Source organism: Mustela nivalis, assembly GCF_964662115.1.
Source record: "Mustela nivalis genome assembly, chromosome: 1".
Classification (NCBI taxonomy): Eukaryota; Metazoa; Chordata; class Mammalia; order Carnivora; family Mustelidae; genus Mustela; species Mustela nivalis.
Window position 1 is genome coordinate 202356834 of NC_139020.1, and position 23511 is coordinate 202380344.

Sequence of the window (23511 nt, forward strand, 5' to 3'; positions counted from 1 at the left end):
GACAGTGAGGAGAAAGGCTCAGAAACTGAGACCCGCCCGCCCCCGATGCCAAGAAACAGACGCAGAGAGGGGACAAAGCTTAGTCTGAAGGAAGCAAAGAGCTCTTCAGGAGCGGGGACCCAGGGTGCCCTGGGGTGGAGTTGGGGAAATGGAGAGGTGGGCGTGTGGGGAGGGGGCAGCGTAGAGCAAACACTTCATAACGGTTTGTTAGGAGAGTGAACACAGACATCCGAGAACACTGGGCTCCCGCTTGGCACCTGAGTCTCAGAGGTCAGCTAGAGAGGGCCGGAAACCAGGCCAAGGGCTCAGAGCAGCTGGCCACTCAAGGGGTTGGCACCTCCGGCTAAGGCTTGGGCCATCAGTGTAGACCCCCAGATCCGTGACTCCAGGTGGGTTTGTGGCCGCGATGAGGCCGCCACCACGATGCTGACTTCTTAGTTTCTCTTTCAGTTTGACTTGTGCCAGGAGGGGCCATGACATCTAACTCCTTTTTTTTTTTTTTTTGATCTTTTAAGTCCTCCTTCTTACTCAGCTTCAACATGTTCAGGGGCAAGGACAGGGTGGCTGGCAGAAGTTCATCTGGGGCTGTGAGCTTCTGTGTGGGCTCCATGGGACAGCTGTGGGCCAGGCTGGTCCCCCTCCTTCTGCTCCTGCTCCGAGGGCAAGGCGGTGAGTTCCCCACCTTGACATCATGGTTTTTCTTGCCGCGGGGCATGTGCGTGTAGGGTGGTGGACCTGGCTGAGCCTCAGTCTTCCCTCTATCAAACTTGGGCATCTCTGCTCTGGTCTTGACATCATCTTCTGTGGAATGGGCTAAATCTCTGAATCTTAACCACCCCCTGGGGTTCTGTGAGAAATGCTAAAATCCAAAAATGATAAGGAGAGGCACCTGAGTGGCTCAGTCTGCTTTCGGCTCAGGTCATGATCCCAGGGTCCCGGGATGGAGCCCTGTGTTGGTGGGGAGCCTGCTTCTCCCTCTCCCTTTGCCTGCCATTCTGCCTGCTTGTGCCTTCTCTCTCTGTAAAATAAATAAAATCTTTAAAAAAAAAGAAAAAGCGGGACGCCTGGGTTGCTCAGTTGGTTGAGTGTCTGCCTTCAGTTCAGGTCATGATCCCGGGATCCAGGGATCGAGTCCCACATCAGGCTCCTTGCTCAGTGGGGAGCCTGCTTCTCCCTCTGCCCCTCCCCCTGATTGTGTTCTCTCTCTCTCTCTCTCAAATAAATAAATAAAATCTTTAAGAAAAAAAAGAAAAAGAAAAGGATAATGAACAAGTATGTATATAATGGATATACATATTTATAGTTTTATTTTATTATTAGACAAAATATATGTACATACTCTCTCTCCTTCTCGTGGGATTGGACGGAAAGGAGCTCAGACTCCTGCAGATGACTGAGTTTGAAATCTAATTCCAGCTCTCCTGTGGCTGCTGTGTGACCTCAAGTCACTACTTTGCCTCTCTGTGTGTCTCTGTAAACTGATCATCAGCAAGGTTTCAGGGCTTGCAGGGATTAGGCAGGGCTGGAGACCAGAAACTGAGAGAAGGACAGGGGACGAGCAGCCTCAGAGGTTGTTGAGTGGATGAATGAGCGATGGATGAATGGGTGGTTGGATGGATGGATGGAGCGTAGGACAGATGAATGCATGCGTGCCTGATGGGTGGCTGGGTGGAAGATAGGATGTGTGGGTGGATGGGTGGGCGGACCCATAGATGGGAGAGTGGGTGGGTGGACGGATGATCTCTTGGCAAGCCCCCCGCCGGAGCGCCTCCGCCATGCAGTAAAAGACTGGAAACATCATTCTGTCTTCGTTGTCTTTGCAGCTGAAGCCTGCAGTACCAGTGGGTGCTGTTTTCAGGACCCGCCGTATCCGGATGCAGGCGCAGGTCTGGGACAGTTCCTTATTGTGGGGAGAGGTCATGCTAGGGTCTGACTGCCCCTTCCTTAGCCGCTCCTCCTTCAGCTCCCTCCCGCCCAGTCAAAGATTCAGGTGCACCTGAGGTCTTGGGAACAGCCTGAGAGCCTACTCTTCCTGTCCTCACCAAGCTCCGGTGTCCCAGGGTCTGCCACCAAACAGGTGTTTCGTCCTTCCTTTCGTGCAAGAACTATTTACCAAGCTCCTACTGCATGCAGACCCAGTTCTAGGCGTGAAAGAATCAGCCACAAGCCCGACTGACTTCCTGGGGCCACAGCCTAGTGTGGGAGGTGGATAACAGGCAGACAAATGCACAGACAGCATGCCAGAATGTGCTATGAGAAACCAGAGGACGGGGAGGGAGGATGGAGGAGGCGGCGGATTCAGGTTGCCTGGTGGTCAAGGAGGTGACGCTGAAGGAGAAACTAGAATGTCAAGATCTGTGGGAAAAGCATTCCGGGCAGATGGCACAGCATGCGCAAAGGCCCTGAGGTGGGAGTGAGCCTGCTGTGTTTGGGGACTGGTGAGGAGGCTGGTGTGGCTGGAGGAGGGTGAGCAGGGGCGAAGGCAGGAGACAGGAGCGAAGGGCACAAGGAGGGTGCTGGGAGTGCGCCAAGGCTGAGGTTGACACTGGATTACTTAAATGTCACAAAGATTCATCCCAAGTGTGCACCAGCAAGGAGGGCCCCCTCCCAGCTCTTGGTTCCTTCTAAAACCTTTGGGATCTCCTCCAGGCTCGGCTTCAGGCCCCAGGGACCTGAACTGCTACCGGATAGTCAGTGCTGGTTATGAATGCTCCTGGCAGTATGAGGGCCCCACGACTGGGGTCAGCCACTTCCTGAGGTGCTGGTAAGGACCCTGCCCCGGTCCCCAAACCTTCACCCATCATCCCACACTTGCTCCTGCCCCCATGCCCCTGCTCTCAGAGATGTGATCTTAGCAAGGTCCTTGCCCTTCCTGGTGGCTCAGTGTCTTATGTGAGAAGGGAGAGTGGGGACTCTATTTGGGGGTGGGGGCGTGTCAGCGTAGGTGGGCATCTAAGTTGGGTGGCAATTAGGGTCTCTCTCATCCTTCTTCCTCACCCGCTCACTCATTTGTCCATCCTTCCAACCATTCATTTCTTCATCTGCATCGTGAGATTCTGGGGTTCCCCCAAACCCTCAGTGGCAGGCTGAGTCCCCAGGCTGGGGAGGGGGAGTCAAAAGGGCAGAAGAAGATCCTGGGATGGGGCGCCTGGGTGGCTCAGTGGGTTAGAGCCTCTGCCTTCAGCTCGGGTCATGGTCCCAGGGTCCTGGGATTGAGTCCTGCATCGGGCTCTCTGCTTGGCGGGGAGCCTGCTTCCCCCCATCTCTCTGCCTGCCTCTCTGCCTACTTGTGATCTCTGTCTGTCAAATAAATAAATAAAATCTTAAAAAAAAAAAAAAAGAAAAGAAGAAGAAGATCCTGGAATGTGACGCGGCCCATCTACTGGGGCTGCTGAGCCCCTCTGTGGGTCCTGCAACCCCAGACTCAGCCCCAGTGCTCCCCTCACGCAGCCTCAGGTCCGGGCGCTGCTGCTACTTTGCCGCGGGCTCAGCCACCAGCCTGCGGTTCTCTGACCAGGACGGCATAGCTGTGCTCCAAGCCGTCACGCTCTGGGTGGAATCTCGAGCTGAGAACCGGACACAGAAGTCCCCTAAGATCACCCTGAAGCTTCATAGTGCAGGTCAGCACCCGTTCTCCTCCTCCTCTCTGCCGCCCCTTCCTCATCCAGAGATGCCTTGGGTCCCTGAGCCTAGACCCGCAGGGATCTAGGCCAGGGGCTTGATAATGCCAATGATTTTCACATCAAACCCTGTTGCAGAACATGGTAGAGTTCTTCACGGTCCCCTCACCAATCCCCATCTGCTGCGCACTTAGGTTGCTTCTGGTTTCTCCCCGAAACTGTAATACCACTGGGACCTCGTTGGGTCTTTAAAATCTGTTTTCACGACGCAACCACGGACACTTAATACCTAGAGTTTGAGATGCTCCTGTGTGCTATGCTGACTCATAGGGGACACGAGTGAGGCCAAAAAAGTTGGCCTCTCCGGGCTGGCATTAGGGTAAGGTGAGGGAGGAACCTGACTTGGGCACGAAATTGTAAGGGATACCAGAAAACTCAGGAGTCAATATAAATAATTTTGTAAAACAGATGTTTTTTGAAAAATCAAAATTAATGCCAAAAAATCCATGATGAACAATGTATCAAATTTTAAGATGAAGGCAGGATCCGACCATCCCTCAATGGAGGCCAGAGTCAAGAGGAAGTGATGAGCAGGAAGGACTATTATATATGAGGAAATGCTGCTGGGAGGTCAAGCTGAGCACGGAAGGACAAAAAGGATCCAACAATAATTAGGGGTAGAGAAGTGTGTTTCAGGCAGAGGGCATAAGGGCACAGCAAGTGCAAAGGTCCTGAGGTAGAATCAGACATGGTATGACCAAGATGCAGAAAAGAATGATGGATGCTTCTCTTCAAGTCAGGGTTTAAAAGATTAGTAAGATTTCCCTAATAGTCTTCTAAAAAATAGATTCAATTAATTATCCTCTTATCAGCAACTCACAAAAGTGCCCATCTCACCACAATATTGCTACAAGGAGTGTCAGTCTTGAATCTTTGAGCCATAGAATCCTAGGCTTAGATGGAACTTGTAAGGGTTTCCCTGATGCACATCCTGGAGACTCAGTCAGTTACCCTGGGCTGGGTGGGGCAGATTTTCCAAAATTTTAAGTACCAATAACTTACACATATGCTGGCTCCCCTCCCCAATCTCCATCTCTGTTCCTAGTTAAATACGACCCCCCGCTGGTTGGAGACGTCACTGTGTCCAGGTCCTCGGGGCAGGTGCTCTTGAAGTGGGAGAACCCAGCCCGCCAGGATGGCGCCGAGGTGCAGTTCCGGCACCGGACATCCAGCAGCCTGTGGGAGTTGGTGAGTTTATTCCCCAGGCCAGGAGAGAACACAGGCTTCTCCCCGGGGAACATGACCCCCAAATCAGTTTCACCATCTCTACATCCATCTCCCCTCCTGCCTGGTCTCCACTCTTGCCCTGCAGCGAGCCTCTGGAGTCTCTTTGACACTCAGATCTCATCGGAACCTCCCTTGCTCACACACCCTCCATAGCTCCCTATTACCTCGGGAGAGCATCCTTTCCTCAGCTGGCCCCAGGCACCCTCACCAACCTCATGTTTCCTCTGGCCCCCTCTGAATGGCCATCATTCTCTGCCCATGCCCTGAATTTCCAAACTCTACCTTTGCCCATGCAGTCTCCTCCATCTTCATGCCTTCTTCTCCATGAGTGGCTGAAAATCCAGTTGATCTTCAGGATCTAGTTCAAGGGCAGCCTCTCTAGGAAGCTCCTCTTCCACTTCCCTCTTTCCTTCTTTCTTTCCTTCCTCCCTTCCTTTTTCTTCTTCTTCTTCTTCTTCTTCTTTTTTGAGATACAATTGACATATGACAATACGTTGGCTGTAGATGTACAACATCATCATTTGATATTTGTATGTATTGTGAAATGATCACAGTCAGTCTAGCTACTGTCCATCACCACCTGCGATACAAACCTTATGTCTTGTAAGAACTTGTAAGATCTACTTTCCTAGGCACGTCCAAGTACATCATACAGTATTAGGAACTATAGTCACCATGCAGTACATGACATCCTAGGACTTATTTATTCTATAACTGAAGTGTGTACCTTTGAGCCCCATTCCTCCCACCACACAACCCCCTGCCTCTGGTGACCACCGATCTGTTCTCCATGTCCATGAGTTCCATTTTATTTTGCTTTGGATTCCATGTGTGCGAGAGAGATCCTATGGTATTTGTCCTTCTCTGAATTATTTCACTTAGTATAGTGCCCTCGAGGCTTGTTCACATCGTCACACACGTCAGGGTGTCCTTCTTTTACAGCTGAATAATATCCCTGTGTGTGTGTGTGTGTGTGTGTGTGTGTGTACCCCATGTTCTTTTTCCATTCATTGGCGGATGAATGGAAACACTTTGGTTGCTTCTGTATCTTGGCTATTGTACGTGAGGCTGCAGTAAACATTTTTTTTCAAGACTATTTATTTATTTATTTGTTGGGGGGTGGTGTGTGTGGAACACAAGCAGGGAGAATTGGAGAGGGAGAAGCAGGCTTCCCGCCAAGCAGGGAGCTCAATATGGGGCTCGATCGCAGGACCCTGGGGACATGACAGCAGATACTTAACCGACTGAGCTACCCAGGTGCCCCTGTCTGTGTCTTCTTGATGATAGTCATTCGAACTGAGGTGGTACCTCATTATGGTTTTGATTTGCACTTCCCTGATGAAGAGTGATGTCAAGCATGGTCTTTCTACCTGTTGGCTGTCTGTATGTCTTCCGCAGACCTTCATTCATTCTTCAGCTACCTTCTGCTGTCCCTTCTGTTGCCCCCACGTGGAGCAAGCTGGGTCTGCAAGGAACCTCAGCCCTTGCTTCAGGCCCAAGAAGCCCCTAGATGGGGAGAGACAGAGACCTCCAGCCTCTGAATCGTGGCATCTCCTCCTCCCTCAGACTGGTGGCATTTGCAGGCCAGGGAGCAACCCCAGCTTCAGCCCCATCTCCCTTTCCAGTGTCGGAGCCCCCTGAGCCTCAGTGACCCCATCCGGTGAATGGGATCTGTCCAGAGGCAGGTGATATGGGACTCCTGCTGGGGGAGGGGCCTCTCTGTCAGTTTGATTTGAAGTTCCGGATATTGGGGGACCTCTCCGCATGACACAGGGTGTGGGGGGCAGGCCATGTCCTACACCTAACTCTCCTGACCCCCAACACCACTGACATACAGGTTTTCCCTCCTAAAACAATTTTTGTAGGAAAGTACAGAATAGTAATTTTGCCTCTGAAAATCTTTTAAGCCAACTTTTACTTTGGGAATAGTCTTAGATTTTCAGAAAAGTTACAAAGAAGTAGTCAGCTCCCCTAGAAAGGCCCCCCAGCTGCCCCACATGCGAACATCTTACATTCTTTTTTTTTTTTTTAAGATTTTATTTATTTATTTATTTGACAGATCACAAGTAGGCCGAGAGGCAGGCAGAGAGAGAGGAAAGGAAGCAGGCTCCCTGCTGGGCAGAGAGCCCAACATGGGGCTTGATCCCAGGACCCTGGGATCATGACCTGAGCTGAAGGCTTAACCCACTGAGCCACCCAGGAACCCCACATCTTACATTCTTGAGCGTGTCTGTCCACAACCGAGATAAACGTTGCCACGTTGCTGGGGACTAAATCCCTGGGCTTATTCTGAGCCACCTGTTTTTCCACGAAAGTCCTCTTTTTTTTTTAAAGTGCCTGGGTGGCTCAGTGGGTTAAGCTTCTGCCTTCAGCTCAGGTCATAGTCTCAGGGTCCTGAGATCGAGCCCCTCATCACGCTCTCTGCTCAGTGGGGAGTCCGCTTCTCCCTCTCTATCTGTGTGCTTCTCTGCCTGCTTGCGATTTCTCTCTCTCTGTCAAATAAATAAATAAATAATCTTTAAAAAACAAAACAAAACAAAAAGCAAATGTCCTCTTTCTTTCTTTTTCTAACCCAAGCTTCCACATTGCACTTAGAATAATTGTTTAAAATTATAAAAGAGCTAATATTTCTTTCAAAAAAAACCTTTTTTTTTTTTTTCCCTTTTACCAAAAGGTAAAACTATGTATATATGATCTGGTCCTAGGGCAACTGCGGACCTCAGGAGGATGCTGGCTTCGGTGAGAATAATAGTACCAACAACAGCTGCAGCGTGCTAGCATTAATTGAGCGCCTACTGTGTGCCAGGCCCAGTGCTAATTTCGTTGTATGCTTGCTGGCCCATCCTTAGTTCCATATTGGATTATTCCCATTTCTCAGGTGAGGAAATGGGCTCGGGGGTGAGAAGCCATTGACCAGGCTCGCATCCCAATGGATAGCCTTGCCACGACGTCAACCTAGGGCCAGGGCAAGAATGGGACACCTTGAGGTCCCCCAAGAGGACAGGGCCTGGCCTATTCCCACAGTGGTCCCAGGGCCCAGCACACAGTTGGCACTCAATTAAGTGTCTGGTGGCTAAATGATGAGTGCCAAGCCCCGGGCACCCCCAAGTCTGAGACAGCCCTTCAGCTTGAAGTTCGGCTTATTTCCCCACCAGAGTCCTGCCTCTGCCCCCTGCGGATGGACGCAGCCCAGGAATTCCAGCTCCGCAGGAGGCGACTCAGGCCAGCAGCCCCAGGAGACCCAGGAGACCCCTGGAGCAGCTGGAGCAGCTCCGTGTGTGTCCCCCCTGGTGAGAGCAGTCCAGAGCCTGGAACTGGGGCAGGCATTAGAAAATACAGCAGTGGGTACTAGAAATAAGGTGGCAAGAGAAATTTGGGGAAATTAGTAAAAGGTGCTAGGGCAGGGGACCTAGGTGGCTCAGTGGGCTAAGCGTCTGCCTTCAGCTCAGGTCATGATCCCAGGGTCCTGGGACTGAGCCTGGCCTTGGGCTCCCTGCTCAGCAGGGAGTCGGCTTCTGTCCGTCTCCCTGGGCCCCTCCATCCCCCACCCCCCACCCTCACTCATGCGTGCTCTCTCTTGCAAATCAATAAATAAAATCTTAAAAAAAAAAAAAAGAGGTGGAGCGAGTTTCACTTTGTAAAATGTGGAGAATCCATAATCTGAAAAGAAACATTTCCCAGTCTTTCTTTCCTTCCCATGTGTCCTGTTGGCTTTGTTCTTTAAGGCCACGCAGGGAGTCGGCAGGGGGAAATGGCCGTGTCGTGAAGACATAGCTTCCCGAAGGACACAGGAAGCTGGAGTTTGGGCAGCTCCCAAGTGGAGATGGGACCTGAGAGGCAAGGAAGGATGAGGTGATTGTCAACATTTTGCCCCTGACCTTGTGGCCTTGGCAGGTCTCTTCCTGGCCCCGGTGCATTATCCACTGCGAAACAGCTCCAAGAGTTCTTTTCAGACTTTAAAACGAAAATTGTAGTAGAAAATGCATTAGATAAGATCTACCATTTTAACCATTTTAAAGCATAGGGTTTTTTTTGGTTTTTTTGTTTTTTTGTTTTGTTTTTAGGACTGTATTTATTTATTCGAGAGAGAGAGAGAGAGAGCACACGCAGGGCAGGGGGAGGGACAGAGGGAGAGAGCATTCCAAGCAGACTCCCCATCAAGCCTGGAGCCTAATCCCATGACCCCGAGACCATGACCTGAGCTGAAATCAAGAGTCCAATGCCACCCAGGAGCCCCCAAAGTGGATAGTTTTATGGCATTAAGTATAGTCACATGGTCATAGACTAGATCTCCATGTTTCCGCTTTTGAAAACTTCTTAACAACCCATGGGAATCCTGTGTTTCAAGGGAGGGAAGGAAAATGTCCTGGGTCCCCATGCATGGTCTGTGGGAGGTGGCGGTGAGCAAGGGACCACCCCCCGCGTCACTGTCTCACCATTCCATTACAGAACATCTTCCACAACCCAGCTTGAGGTTCTCTGTGGAGGCGCTCCGTCCCAATGGGAGGAGGCAGGTGACCCTGCACGGGCAGGTAATGGGCTGTCACGGGGCTGTGGGGTGGCCTGGGATGGGGAGAAGGAGACAAGAGGCTGGAGTCAGGGTGCACAAGGGGGATACTGTGAGAGAAGAGATGTGGAGGAGGCGAGGATTCCGAGGACTTTGGGTTTAATGGGGAACAATGGAGGGTGTGTGAGCAGAAGAGGGATATGTCTGGGTTCAGTGTTCCCAGGCTTCCCCCAGATCCCATGGGGGGACCAGAGTGTGGGGGGCTAGGGTGGAAGTGGGCAGGCCAGGGGTAGACAATGTTGGTCTAGGTGGGAGATGATTTCTTTGAAGGCTCCCGAGCAACCCATTAAGAGCAGTCTAATTAACCTCCAAGTTATGAGAAGGAAGCTGAAGCACAGAGGGAAAATCTCTTGCCCAAGTCAGGGGCAAAACCATCAGATATTTCACCCACTGGCTTTACCATAATTAATTGGCCGGCTCCCTAATAGGCTGGCCCAGTATGCCTACAGTGAAGCTTTACTTCCTGGCATTCCTTTCATTTGAATTCCTTTTTTAAAAAAAGATTTTATTTATTTATTTGACAGAGATCACAAGTAGGCGGGGGGGGGCAGGCTTCCCGCTGAGCAGAGAGCCTGATGCAGGGCTCCATCCCAGGACCCTGAGATCATGACCTGAGCCGAAAGCAGAGGCTTAAGCTGCTGAGCCACCCAGGCACCCCTGAATTCCCTTTCTTAGGAAACACTTCCAGGCTTGAGGTAACTGGGTCCAAAGAGGAAAAACATTTTTTTCCTGACACTCAGTAGGTTTTGCCAAATTATTTCCTTCCCCAACCAATAGGCACTTGCCACAGATGCCTATTTCCCAACAGCCTCACCAGCACCGAGGGGTTTTTTTGTTTTGTTTTGCTTTGTTTTTTTGCTTGTTTGTTTTTAAAAAGTTTTTGGCTCATGTCACAGACTGTGGCCCGTGGATGAGTCTGTTCAGGGGCTGCATGCCGATGTTGGCCCGTGGGGATGATGACGGTGTTCAAGGCTCCGCAAACCGTCTCTCACATTCACGACAGCTGCCCCAAGTTGAGCTTCCAGAAGGCTGCCTCGGATCCAACTCTGGCGGGGAGGTGACCTACCGTGCCCGCCTGCACATGCTATCCTGCTCGTGTAAGATCAAGTCGACAATGAACTTTCAGCTGAAGAAACCACTCGACCTCTCTGGTGCGGCCTATGACCTGGCTGTCATCTCTCAGAATCGCTTCGGCCCCGGCCCCAACCAGACATGGCACATTCCTGCCCAAACCCACACCCACACAGGTGCCTCCTCCGGCCGGGGAGGGGTGTGGGAGGGCCTCTCAGAGCTAAATGCCTCCTCTGAGCCTCTACCAGACTAGGGTGAGGCAGGTGAGGCACAAAAATCAAGCAGGTGTCTCATTCAGGAATGTGTCAAAATCACTAATTAAGGTATTGTTAGAATGCAATATTTTACCAAACTCTAGCTGGCAAACTACAGCCCAGGCCAACCATTTGTAAATGAAGTTTCCTGGGACCAGGGCGGAGATCAGGGTGTGGTGAGTGAGGTAGGACAACGCGAATATGCGGCCGACCCTAACTTCATTTCAAATCTTGATATTTGCTCGTTCTATAAAGGTATCGATATGATTAAAGATGTCCCTATATTTATAGATATGAGAGGAAAAAAATCAAGATTTATATTTATGTATGCATGCACATGAATACGTCTACATAAGTTATTGAGGTGAAAGTCACACCTCAGCATGAACCAGTTTGGTAGGTAGAATTCAGTGGTGTTTAGGACATTTGCAGCAACGGGCAACCGTCACCGCTGTCTCGTTCCAGAGCATTTCTATCATCCCTAAAAGGAGATATTTATAAATATTTATAAATATTTATTTATTTATATTTATAAATATTTATTTATTTATTTGACTGAGAGATCACAAGGAGGCAGAGAGGCAGGCAGAGAGAGAGAGAGAGAGAGAGAGAGAGAAGCAGGCTCCCTGCTGAGCAGAGAGCCCGATGCGGGACTCGATCTCAGGACCCTGAGACCATGACCTGAGCCAAAGGCAGAGGCTTTAACCCACTGAGCCACCCAGGCGACCCTGATCCCACACCTCTTTTTTTTTTTTTTTTTAAGATTTTATTTATTTATTTGACAGAGAGAAATCACAAGTAGATGGAGAGGCAGGCAGAGAGAGAGGAGGAAGCAGGCTCCCTGCTGAGCAGAGAGCCCGATGCGGGACTCAATCCCAGGACTCTGAGATCATGACCTGAGCCGAAGGCAGCGGCTTAACCCACTGAGCCACCCAGGCGCCCGATCCCACACCTCTTATCCCTGGCCCCTGACACCCACTAATCTTTCTGTCTCTGTGGGTTTGCCCATTTTGGACATTCCTTATACATGGGACTGCACACCCTGTGGCTCCTCGTGATCGGCTTCTCTCATCCAGCATCATGTTTTTTTGAGGTTCCCCCACATCGTAGAGTGTATCAGGGCTTCCCCTCCTTTTCGTGGCTGAGTAACATTCCACTATGTGGCTGAACCACGTGGTGTTTATCTGTTTATCCGTTAACGAACGTTTGGGCTGTTTCCACCTTTGGGCCATCGCAAAGAGCGCTCATGGCATATTTTCCTACTCATTTTTAAAAAATTTTATTTAGGGGCGCCTGGGTGGCTCAGTGGGTTAAAGCCTCTGCCTTTGGCTCAGGTCATGATCCCGGGGTCCTGGGATCGAGCCCCAATCGGGCTCTCTGCTCAGCAGGAAGCCTGCTTCCTCCTCTCTCTCTGCCTGCCTCTCTGCCTACTTGTGATCTCTCTCTGTCAAATAAATAAATAAAATCTTTAAAGAAAAAAAAAGATTTTATTTATTTATTTGACAGACAGATCACAAATAGGCAGAGAGGCAGGCAGGTGGGGGGAGCAGGCTCCCTGCTGAGCTCGATCCCAGGACCCTGAGATCATGACGTGAGCTGAAGGCAGAGGCTTTAACCCACCGAACCACCCAGGCACCCCCTCCACTCATTTTCTGGTTCTTAAAAAAAATGGCATTGGAACAGTGTTTGTCTTGACGACAGAGTTCTTTGGTACCTCTAGCTTTGTGCCTGATACGTGCCTCACTCATCTCACCCTGGTCCTGTCCCTGCTGAGCACTCAGCAATCCTGTGAGGACAGGGCTGGTACGGGCGTGCCCATTTCAGAGATGAGACCTCTGAGGCTCAGAGAGGTAAGGCCATGTGCCAAGATGGCACAGCCACAAGTCCGTCAGCTCCTGGCCTGCTTCAGGTCATGGCCCCACTGTGTGACCTTGTGCTAGTGGCTCTCCCTCTCTGAGTCTCAGTTTCTGTATTATTGGGGTGATCACCTTCTCACTTCGTAGCAGAATGATACCTGTGAAGTGCTCAGCACTGGCCTGGTGCATATAGTTGGCACTCAGTAAATGGTAGTTGTTGTCCCTGGAATTGGAAGCAGTGCCCGCCTCCCTGAGATTGTTGCCCAGGAAGAGAGGAACCCTGGGGCCTGAGTGGGTGTGTCCTCAGGCCTCTGAGCTCCTGTCCGGCTGGGAGGCCCACCCTGCAGACACCTGCTAGAGCAGGAGATGCTCCCCAAGCCAGTTGGGGGAGGGTGACAGGTGGGGGTGGGGATAGCAGCACAGGCAGCCCTGATGGTGGGCGTCTTGGCAGGGGAATCACAGTCAGACCAGGAGACCTAACTCATTCAAACCACCATTGTTAGCCTAACCTGCCTCCCTCATCTCCTTCCAGAACCAAGGGCTCTGAATATCAGTGTTGGAGCCAATGGGACCTCCATGCACTGGCCAGCCCAGGCCAGGGCCAAGGCATATTGCATTGAGTGGCAGGCCCAAGACCAGGACAGGAACCTCACCAACTGCACCCTGACTCCGTCCCAGGACCAGGACCCTACAGGAATGGGTACCGTCATGTCTGTCGCCCTGTTTCTGCTTCTGCTTCTGCCTCCTCCCTTAGGGCTCCTGGTTGGCTCCAGCCATAGGGGCGTGTGAGGTGTCTGAGGCCCAGAGAGGTCTTGCTACTTGCCCAGGGCCACACAGAGGTGGGGACGGGCTGAGACTGGGACCCTGCCGCCCATGCATGTCTGAAGCCTCCTACCAGGACCCTGAGGTGTCAGGGCCATAGCCCCAGGCAGATCACACACCAATAGGTAATGAGTCTCACATCCCAGGGTGTTTGTTAAACAGGTCCCTGTGCCAGAGAAGGTGACAGCTCCCAAGATGCTGGTGGCAAACTAATGAGACCTCTGGAGAAAAAGGGGGAGCCTTCCAGCCCTGGCAGCCTCTCACTCCCACTTCCTACCCGGGGCCTGGCCCAGGGCCCCCGGAAACCTCAGCCTCAGACCTGGCCCTTGAGGTTCCTAGACTGGGGAGACAGAGATGGAGCCAGATGCACCTGGCTCCGCGGCATCCGGGCTGGGCTGCAGGGGGGGGGATGGGCTGCAGGCGGTGGGAATAAGAAAGGGATCCTGGAAGACGGGACATTGGCACAAGGGCTTTGAATTATGAGCAGGAGAGCTTTAGGAGTTCCTGGCAGGCAGCACAGCCAGTGCAAAGGGGCAGAGGCATCAGTACAACCTATTTACACCACCGGCCTGGGCCTCGCCGATCTTTCTAGCAACCTACAGCTGGAGCAGAGGATCTGGGGCAATGGAGCAGAAGGTATGTTACCACATCACGATCTTCGCCTCTCCACGTCCAGAGAAGCCCATCTCGTGGTCCACAGTCTTGTCCACCTACCACTTCGGGGGCAATGGTGAGCAGCCCACACCTGCAGGGTGGTCTCTCCAGAGGGGCTTGGTGGGGGTCTTGGGTGTCAGGAGAGGGGAATGAACTCTTAGAGGCATTTACTCCAGGTCAAGCCTTGACCAGAATCCAGATGCGCAGAAGTCTCAGAGGATCCTGAAGACCGCCCCCCACTCTGCTCCCCACGCCTGAAGGGCACTGCCCCCATTTTATAGATAAGAAAAGTGAGTCTCAGAGACAGGCAGCAATGGGGGCTGAGTCGTGGAGCCGGGATGCGAACCCAGGCCCGCCTGACTCTGTTGCCAAGGTTCCCTGGGTCTCTGGACAGCGCCAGGCTGGGCAGGCAGAAAAAATTCAGCCGGTGCTCTTGGAATTGACCATGGTGACCGGGCTGGTTGCAGCCTCGGGGGCAGGACGCCCACAACACGTGTCAGTGAAGAAGCTCAGCCAGGGCTCCGTGAACGTGGACTGGACGCCGTCCCCGCTGAGCGCTTGCCCCGGTGTCCTGAAGGAGTACATCGTGCGCTGTGAGGATGAGGAAGGCAGCCTTGTCTCTGGTACGTGGGCAGCACGGGCCTGGCTAGGGGAAGAAGGGACCTGGGATCAATGTCTGCCTGGCTATGGGCCCCTGAGCACCTCGCCAGCCCTCTCTGGGCCTTGGTTTTCCCACGCATAAAACAAGAGTTGTTCGACTCCAAGAGGCCAGACTGCCCTTTCTGGACCCCCAGGAGGGCTCATTGGGCACAGCTTCCATGTGTGGAAGTCAGCTCCTCATGCAAATCAGCAGCTTGACTGCCATGGAGCCGGATGACCGTGTCCCTTTCACAGATGGGGAAACTGAGGCTTGGAGAGGGTCTCCTGCCCAAGGGTTAAGCAAGCCTGGATTTGGGCTCAGTCAGATGCTCCTTCCTGCCCCCTGGGAGGGAAAAAGAGCAGTCTGTACATGGTAAGTCTCACCAGCGCTGGAGTTTCCTGTCGTTTCACACACTGGGGGCCCCTCATGCAGTCTTTTCCTGTGGCCTCACCCACCCACCTCCCGCAGCAACAGTCCGGGCCAGCAGGACTGGCCTATTCGTGTCTTCATGTTCTTACCCAGCACCCAGCACCGGCCAAGGCCAAGGCGTGAATGCCGGGGAGCGGGGGAGGGATACTGGGGGGATGCTCTCGTATCAGAAACACAGGCATCCTGTCATCTGCTTGATCACCCGCTGTTTAGAGGGGGTAAGTGGGGCCAAGTAGGGTTCAGGGACGCATTCTGGTGGCACAGCTGGAAGCCACCCCTTTGCCAATTTGCTGAAAGTCAAAAATGCTGAAGATGAATGCACCAAATTGAGCAATTCCCCCCATTCCAGTTTCTTTGGAAGAACATTCCTCTTGAATATAGACTTAGGGTTCTAGGAATTTTTTTCTTCTTGATAAGAGCCAACCACTGTATTCTCGTTTTAAGGACTTTTATGGAGAGCTTTATTTGTGAATGAAAGCCAACCGATTCCACACTGTGTGCTGAGGTCCTACTGTGTGCTGAGGTTTGAGGAACACTGAGGAAGCAAGATAAAGTTAATGCTGAACTTGACCCTAAAGATGGGAAGGAGGAGAGGGAGGAAACCATGGGGCTATCTGGGGAAAGGGTGAGCACGGGGTGGGGGCGGTGGTGCAAAGGCCAGTGCAAAAGCCCTGAGGTGCTACTGAACCTGGTATCTTTAAGGAGCTTGGAGGATGGGGTGGCGTGGGGGAGAGAGCAAGGAGCCAGCAGAGGTCAGAATTTGAGAAAAATAGCATCATTCACTAAATATTGGAGGGAAGAACAGTCCCCCAAGTAAGCTGGGGTGAATGGGTGCATTCAGAGTTTTCAGAAGGGGCCAAGGGTCCCTCTCTTGGTTTTGGCTCAGGCCGTGATCTCAGGGCTGTGAGATCGAGCCCCGAGTCAGGCTCCACATTCAGCGAGGAGTCTGCTTGGGATTCTCCTTCTGCCCCTTCCTCTCATGCTCTCTCTCTAAAATAAAATCTTAAATTATTTTCTTTTTAAATTTTTTGAGCAAAATGTCCTTGAGTCCCCACTACCACTCTCAGCATGCGGCTGCCCACCCAGGACCTGGGCATCCCACTCCTGAGTCTGGCCTCCTGGCAGTAAAGGGAGTCTGGGGACCCATGGCTGCCTCCCTCCCACAGAGCTGCCTGTGAAGCCCACAGAGACCCAGGTCACCCTTGATGGCCTTCGGGCTGGGACAGCCTACACCGTGCGGGTTCGAGCGGACACTGTGACGCTGCAGGGTGCCTGGAGCAGGCCCCAGCCATTCAGCATCGGTGAGCAGGAGGGCAGGGCCTGGGTATGTACCCAGCATGCACTGCCCCACCCCAAGCCTCTGCAAGCAGCCCCACCCTGGCCCTGCTCCCCATGTAGCACCCGCAGGAGAAAGTACCAGCCCACTCTGCTCTCCCCTCCTTGTGCAGTGTCCCCTTGTGAACCTCCCTTTCATGCTCTCATTGCCTTGCCCATGCAAGCTCCTCTGCCTGGGATGTTTGTTCTTCCTGCTAACTCCTATTCATCCTTAAAACCCAGTTCAAAAGCTTCCACCTCCAGGAAGCCAACCATGCTTTCTCCAGGGTACCTACCCCACGCGCCTCGCCCCTCCCCGCCAAGCTGTGACAATCCTCCCTTCCTGGCCTGACAGCTTGGGAGTGGGTGAGGCTGTCCAGGCTCTGCCAGGCTCTGTCCAGCTTGGGGGCTCCGGTGGTGGGGGAGATAATAGGGGGCCATTTGTTGAGCTAGTGAAAGAATGGGTATCTCTCTTATCACAAAGATAAGGAGGTGGACTCCATTGTCTTGGGGCGTGTGGCCAGAAGAGATTTGGAAACCAAATGATCCCTGTTCCTACCGTGGTCTCTGCCTGTTGCCCTTATAATGCAGTTTGGTCTCAAGAGAGACAGTGTGAGTCGGGCTTGGCATGGGGTGGCAGATCTGGGCCCAGGGGAGCAACCACAGGGGCACAACAAGCAGGCATGCGCAGCTAACATGTCCCGAGCCCTGTATGCCAGGACTTATCCTGCAGACCCAGGGCAGGTGGGTTCCCTGGTTCTTTGCTTCACACATGAGGAACCAGGCACAGAGGAACCCACGGTGTGCCACAGTCAGCAGTGAGTTGATGGAGGGTCCAGCCCTCCCAACACCCTTCCTAGTAAGAGGCAGGAGGTGCCCCTCTGCCAACCCAACCTCTCGCACTCCCAGAAGCCCAGGTTTCCCGGTTGTTCGATTTGTCCGTACTCCTCGTGTCTCTGGGGAGCTTCGCCAGCATCCTTCTCCTGGGCGTCTTTGGGTACCTCTGCCTAAACAGGTAATTTGCATGTCTCCCCGAAGATGATCCGTTATGCCAATAGTGATCATAGTAACCGCTCATGCCAAGTCAGTATTTGTGCCCAGTTTACAGATGAGGAAACTGAGGCCCAGAGAGTCAGGGCCCAGGTATCCAGCAAGGGGGGCAGAGCTAGGATTTAAATCCAGGTCTGTCAGCCTCCCGCACCCTCCAACCCCAATCCACATCCAATCTCCCTTTGTACCGTAGTGGAGATGAAAAGAGTAAGTTGGAACAATTAAAAAGTAAAAACAGAAAACGCTGCTTCTCTGACAAGTTTCCTTCCGTCCCCAGGGCTGCGCGGTACCTGTGCCCGCCCCTGCCCACACCTTGCGCCAGCACTGTGATCGAGTTCCCTAGCAGCCAGGGAAAGCAGGTAAGGACTCCTTTTCTGATTTAAAGTCCTATTTCTTGGTTCTATACTCTGGACCAGGGTTCTACAGAGTAATGGCCGTGGACTAACTCGTTTTATCCTCCCCTAACCATGGACACAGGGACTCCAAGAACCTGTCCGATTTCACAGATAGGCAAGAAGAGGCCCAGAGAGGAACCTCCTGTGGGTCCTTTCTTAGCAGTAGAAACAACTCAAAGTGGCTTCAACAAAAAGGGAAACTGATGGGAGATGGGGAGATTCCCCAGACGGTGGTCTTCAGGCATGGCTAGGTCTAGGAATCCAGAGACTGGGTATCCATTTGTCTGGACTGCTGTTCTGCCCACAGGCTTCCCTCCCACTCAGGTTCAGCCTTTCCCCAGTGGAAGAAGGGTGTTCAGTTTACTTTAGCAAAAGTCCCAGGGCCATCACCAATAGGCCTAGAGGGGGTCACATGCTCATCCCTGAGCCCATTGCCGGAATCAGAGGCTAGAGTGCTCTGCTTGGCTGGGCCATGTCACATATCCATCAGTCAAATTGTGGTGGGGTCAGTGCACAACCACATCAAAACGAGAAGGGGAGGAATAATTTCCCAAAGAGAAATGGTGTGTGTGTGGTGGGGAGGGCTTCCTAAAAGGGGCTGAATGGGTTGGGGGGGGGTCATTGAGGCAGAGCTAATCCTCTGGTCTCAGGATTTTAGGGAATTAAGCCAGTAGGAACCTGATTCCAGGAAAATAGGGCCCTGCCCATAGTCTTGGCCCCACCCTTCCTATCTAGGCTTGGCAGTGGACAAGCCCGGCAGACTTCCCGGAGGAGGTGTCCCCAAAAGAGGCCTTGGTGGTGAACATGTCCTGGGAAAAAGGTGACGGAACTGACCTGGACACACCCATGCATCTCAAGGAGAAGACAGAGCTACTTCGGGACACTCCTGAGCTGACCTTGGACACAGAGCTCCCGTTGGAGGACAGGAGACAGGTGCAAGACCATCCTGAGCCTCGGGCTCTGGGGCCAGGCAGGCAGGAAGGTCTGGAGGGCAACCTTGCCCAGGGGGTTGGGCTCTCACTGCCCTTGGGAGACCTAATACAGACCCCCATAATCAGTGGCCCTTTGAACATGGACTTGGAGGCCTGAGTGAGAGAAACGAAAGCCGGCCTTGACCTTCAGACAGGAAGACTGAAGGTGGCCGGTTATTAAGCAAACATTGCATACCCAGTCTGTTCTGTCTAGACACACCCATGATGTCCTGATTCCCCATAACCACCTCGAGAGGTACATGGCTATTCTAGTTTACAGAGATGACCACTAAAGGTCAGAGAGAGCAAGAGGGTAGCCAGAAGCTACCCAGCACAGCACAGGCAGAAGTCAAACCTGGGCAGAGAGATCCAGACCCCATTTCCGGTCCCGGCCCCTCCCCTCCTGCCAACACAGGTTGCACCACGTCCTGTGGCGGGAACCCTAGGAACCACCAAGAGAAGGAAGCTGCCACACCCCATGAAACCCATGGGGAAGGGACAGAATTTTTCAGGGTAGACTAGATTGGAGGGGGGCCCATAGGACACTAAGCTGGACGTGTGTCCCAGGAGCACTTGATGGGGAGTCTGGGCCCAGAACTCCTGCAGCACTGCAGGCTCCAGGCTCGGAAGATCTAGTCGTTGGAAAACAAGGGCAGCCCTAAGCATTCTGAGGGAGGCGATGGTTTCCTGCTTAGCCTTAGTCTCCTCCCCTCTAGAATGGGGGTGAGGATAATATTGAACTCACAGGTCTATTGAGGGGAGGGGGTGTACGGCTTAATAAATGAGCCTTCGGTTGGGTAACGTTCCCCTGGCTGAAGCCTGCGTGTCATGTTCAAAATCCCCCAGTAGGGGAGTTCATTCATTCTCCACACGCATTTACCCATCTCTCCCTCTGGGCGCCCCCAGGAGCACCCGGATTGGGGGGAGACAGAATGATGATCACTCGGCAGAGTCAGGACTGGGCAAGGGGAGGGGCGACTCGAGGGGGAGTGGGATTTGGCTCCCTCAAAACATGAGACTTGGTTCATTCCCCCAGTTCCGCCGGCTCCCCCCCCCAACTCCGCCCCGTTTGGGGGTCGATCTGCCCTCCACCCAGGGCTCAGGTCAGGAATCGGGGTTCCCCCTTTCTCCTGACACCCAACGCCCCACAGCACGAACGCGTGCCCGCCCCCCCGCCCCGCCGTTCACACCCTGAATCCACCCTCTTCCTTTCCCCTCCTGCCCAGAGCTCCTCCCATTGTTAAACGAGGCGTCTCGAATTCCCCTGGTGGCCACCAGGTGGCAACAGCAGCACGTGTCTCTCTGGTCTAGCGGGGACGTGGGGGCACACCGCCCTCCCCGCCCCTTTCAGCCCGCTAGGAGTTTGCAAAACAGACTTTTCCGGTGTTAAGTGGGGACGGGAGGGGGGGTGGAGATTAGAACCCAGAGCCACTGAATTTTGTGGCAAAAGGACCTGAAGCCTCTGGGTGAGAGCGGTCTGGCCCCACAGGCTGGAAGACTAGTGGTCCAGGCCCCGCCCCTTTGGGGGGCCCCCATTTGTGCATCTAGATGGGGACACAGAAGCCTTGGCCTCGTGCTCCAACCACGAGTGACTGCTCCTTGTTCCGCGCATGCTCCCTCCCTTGAATTTGCCACCTCCCCGTCTGGCAGGCCTTCCCCTGTGAATCAGTTCTCATTCTTCGGTGGCAGGACCGAGTGGGCAGACAGGAAGGGATGCTGGGTCAGCGCCCTCACAGAAGAAAACCAGAGGGATCTGAGCCCCGGGCTCAGAACTACCCCTTCAAGACCAGGGCCCCACACCCACCCCTACTGCTCCTGTGCTCCTCACTGTTCATGGCCACCAGCAGGTACCCCCCGCCCATGCCCATTGAGGAACGGAGAAACAGACCCAGCCACACAGTGGAATATTACCCAGCCATAAAAAGGAATGAGGTTCTGAATCGTGCTACAATGGGGCTGAACTTCAGCCCAGTGAAGAACAGGGGGTAAGAGATGGCTTCCTGGAAGGGGTGATACCAGGGTCAAGATGGTGAGGGGAGGCCAGCAAAACCAGTGAGCAAAGGCCCTGAGGTGGGTGTGGTTAATGGGGGAGTGCGTGAGAGGAAGACAAGAGATCACTGCCTACTGGGGACTTACGGGGTTTATTCCTGTGCTGGGGAAGCTGGTGTCCTAGAGCAGGATTGTTGAAACCCGATTTCTGAGTTGTTTAAAGATTCTTCTTGCTGCCGTTCAGAAGAGCGGGTGACCCAGCGCTGCTGGCCTCAGGGTTCTCATCTGTAAAATGGATAAGGTGGCCTCTCCAGAGCCCTGGGCCCCTTCTCACTTCCTCTCCTCTGTCTCCATCTCTCTTGGTCTCCCTCTCACCATGGCTTCCACCACGAGTCAGGAAGCATGTCTCTATCAGAGAGAGAGGCTGCCTCAGTTTACCTCCCCAGATATATTCCTCTTCTATTTCTCCAGTGGCCTCTGGGCTTGGTCAGAAAGAGATGTTGTCTCTGTCTCTGCCCTCGAGCCAGGATGGGACCGAGGTATCAGCGGCCCCCTGGGGACTCTGGGCTGTGGGAGACGACACAGGACAGCCATGGCCGGGCCTCTCACACATAACTGCCCTCCATGACAAGGTTGCCCTGCCCCCAACTGGGCACCTTTGTTCATGCCTCCTTTTTTGTTTTTTCGTGTTTTGTCTTAAAAAAAAAAAAGATTGTATTTATTTATTTGACAGAAAGAGAGATCACAAGTAGGCAGAGAGAGAGGAGGAAGCAGCTCCCTGCTGAGCAGAGAGCCCAATATGGGGCTTGATCCCAGGACCCTGAGACCATGACCTGAGCTGAAGGCAGAGGCTTAACCTGCTGAGCCACCTCGGAGCCCCTGTCATTTTTTTTTTTTTTCTTTTAAAGAGACATCTACACACCATACTAATCACCCTTGCAAAGTGAATAGTTCTGTAGCATTTGGTGCATTCCCAATGTTGTGAAACCACCGCCTTGTGTAATTCCAGAACTCTTTCATGACCTCAAAACGAAACCCTATGCCCATGAGCCGTCACTCCCCATCCCACTTCACCCAGTCCCTGGCAACCGACAATATCAGCTGTCTCTATGGATTGGCCTGTTAGGACACTTCCTATCCGTGGGATCACACAGCACGTGGCCTTCTCTGTTTGTGCTCTTGTGGAAGAAACAGCATCATGTTTTAGAAGTTCAGCTCCGTTGTTGTAGCATGAATCGGAACCTCATTCTTTTTAATGGCTGAATAATATTCCGCTGTGCGGCTGGATCGCTCGGTTTCTCTGTTCCTTACGGGCATCCTATGGGCGCCACCTGCTGGCGATCGTGAGCAGTGCGGCTGTGAGCTTGGTTTACAGGCTTTGGTGTGAGCACCTGTTTTCAGTTCTCTCGGTATATGCCTGGGAGGACAATTGTTGGGTCATAGGGTAATTCTGTGTTTAACTTTCCCTCTCGAGGCGCTGCCGGATTCCCATCAGCAATGTGTGAGCGTTCAGATTTCCCCATATCCTCATCAATACCTCTTATTTCCCAGTTAGGGAGAGGGGAGCCATCCTAAGGTGGCATGGGGTCTCACTGTGGTTTGATCTGCCTTTCCCTGAGGACTGTTGGTGTTAAACGCTTTTTCATGTGTTTATTGACCATTTATTATATCTTTGGAGAAATCTCAATTTGAATCCTTTCCTTATTTTTAATTGGGTTATTTATCTTTTTATTACTGAGTCTTAGGCATTCTTTAGATCGTCTGGATATTGATCTGTTGTCAGATACAAGATTTGTAAATATTTTCTATCGCTCTGGGAGTTAGCTTTTCGCTGTCTTAAGAGTGTCCTTTGCAGAAAAAAAAAAATTTTTTTTAACTTGATGGAGACCAATTCACGTGTTCCTTTGGTTGCTTGTGATTAGGTGTCCTAGCCCAAAAGGCTCCTGGCCCTCGAGCAACTCTCCCATCCCCCTGCCCCCCGCGACTGCCCCGGTCCGGCCGGCAACCCCCCTCCTTCTGGCGCTGGGGCATCTGCGTCCTAGTCCCCCAACTCGGAGGCCTCTCGGGCAGGCACCCAGCGGTCTCCATCAATGTTTAATAACGAACTGGGCACACGGAACCTTGGCACTGACGTGGGAAACCCCGCCCGGACCCATCGGCTCCTTGGCGCCCCCTATGGCCACACGTGGGGGCCGCGACCCGGCTGGGCTCCGGCTGTCCAGGACCGTGGAAGACACGGCGGGGGAGGGGGGGCGGGTTGGGGCGAGGGGAGCCGGACTTGCTGGCCCCGGTGCTGGGGCGAGGGCGTAGGTTGCGCCCTGAGTCCTCCCTACCCGGGCCCGGAGCTGCTTCTGGCTCCCCGCCAGCCCTGGGCTGACCCTGCCGGCAGGAACCGCCTGCTACCGCACCACGGGCGCTCCGGCCGAAACCAAAACACCCAGGAGGAGGGAAGAAAAACACTCCGGGAGGGCTGGTGGGGGGAGGGGGCAGTCGCGGGTGTGCTTTCGAGTCGGGGGTTAGGGGGGACGGGTCACACCGCCTCACGGATCCGGGGCTGCCCTGGCTCTGCGCCCTGTCCCCAGCTGGCTGTGC

At 53.1% G+C, this 23511-nt stretch overlaps 1 protein-coding gene across 1 annotated transcript; it reads left to right on the top strand.

Annotated features, from left to right (window-relative positions):
• The first annotated feature begins 273 nt into the window (after positions 1-273).
• IL12RB1 (interleukin 12 receptor subunit beta 1) lies at positions 274-19735 on the top strand. Its single transcript, XM_082709123.1, has 17 exons — positions 274-389; positions 516-669; positions 1824-1886; positions 2650-2764; positions 3451-3620; positions 4726-4868; positions 7613-7646; positions 8063-8197; positions 9357-9439; positions 10478-10721; positions 13188-13355; positions 14070-14207; positions 14599-14754; positions 16367-16501; positions 17424-17529; positions 17842-17923; positions 18695-19735. Exons 2-17 carry the CDS (start codon positions 540-542, stop codon positions 19046-19048), a joined length of 2256 nt encoding a protein of 751 aa, XP_082565249.1. The 5' UTR covers positions 274-389; positions 516-539; the 3' UTR covers positions 19049-19735.
• Positions 19736-23511: the final 3776 nt, after the last annotated feature.

Coding starts and splice junctions, on each gene's coding strand:
- IL12RB1 (XM_082709123.1), top strand. CDS start 540: ATGTTCAGGGGCAAGGACAGGGTGGCTGGCAGAAGTTCATCTGGGGCT. Junction 1,887..2,649: donor GTATCCGGATGCAGGCGCAG/GTCTGGGACAGT, acceptor GATCTCCTCCAG/GCTCGGCTTCAGGCCCCAGG. Junction 4,869..7,612: donor CCAGCAGCCTGTGGGAGTTG/GTGAGTTTATTC, acceptor ATCTGGTCCTAG/GGCAACTGCGGACCTCAGGA.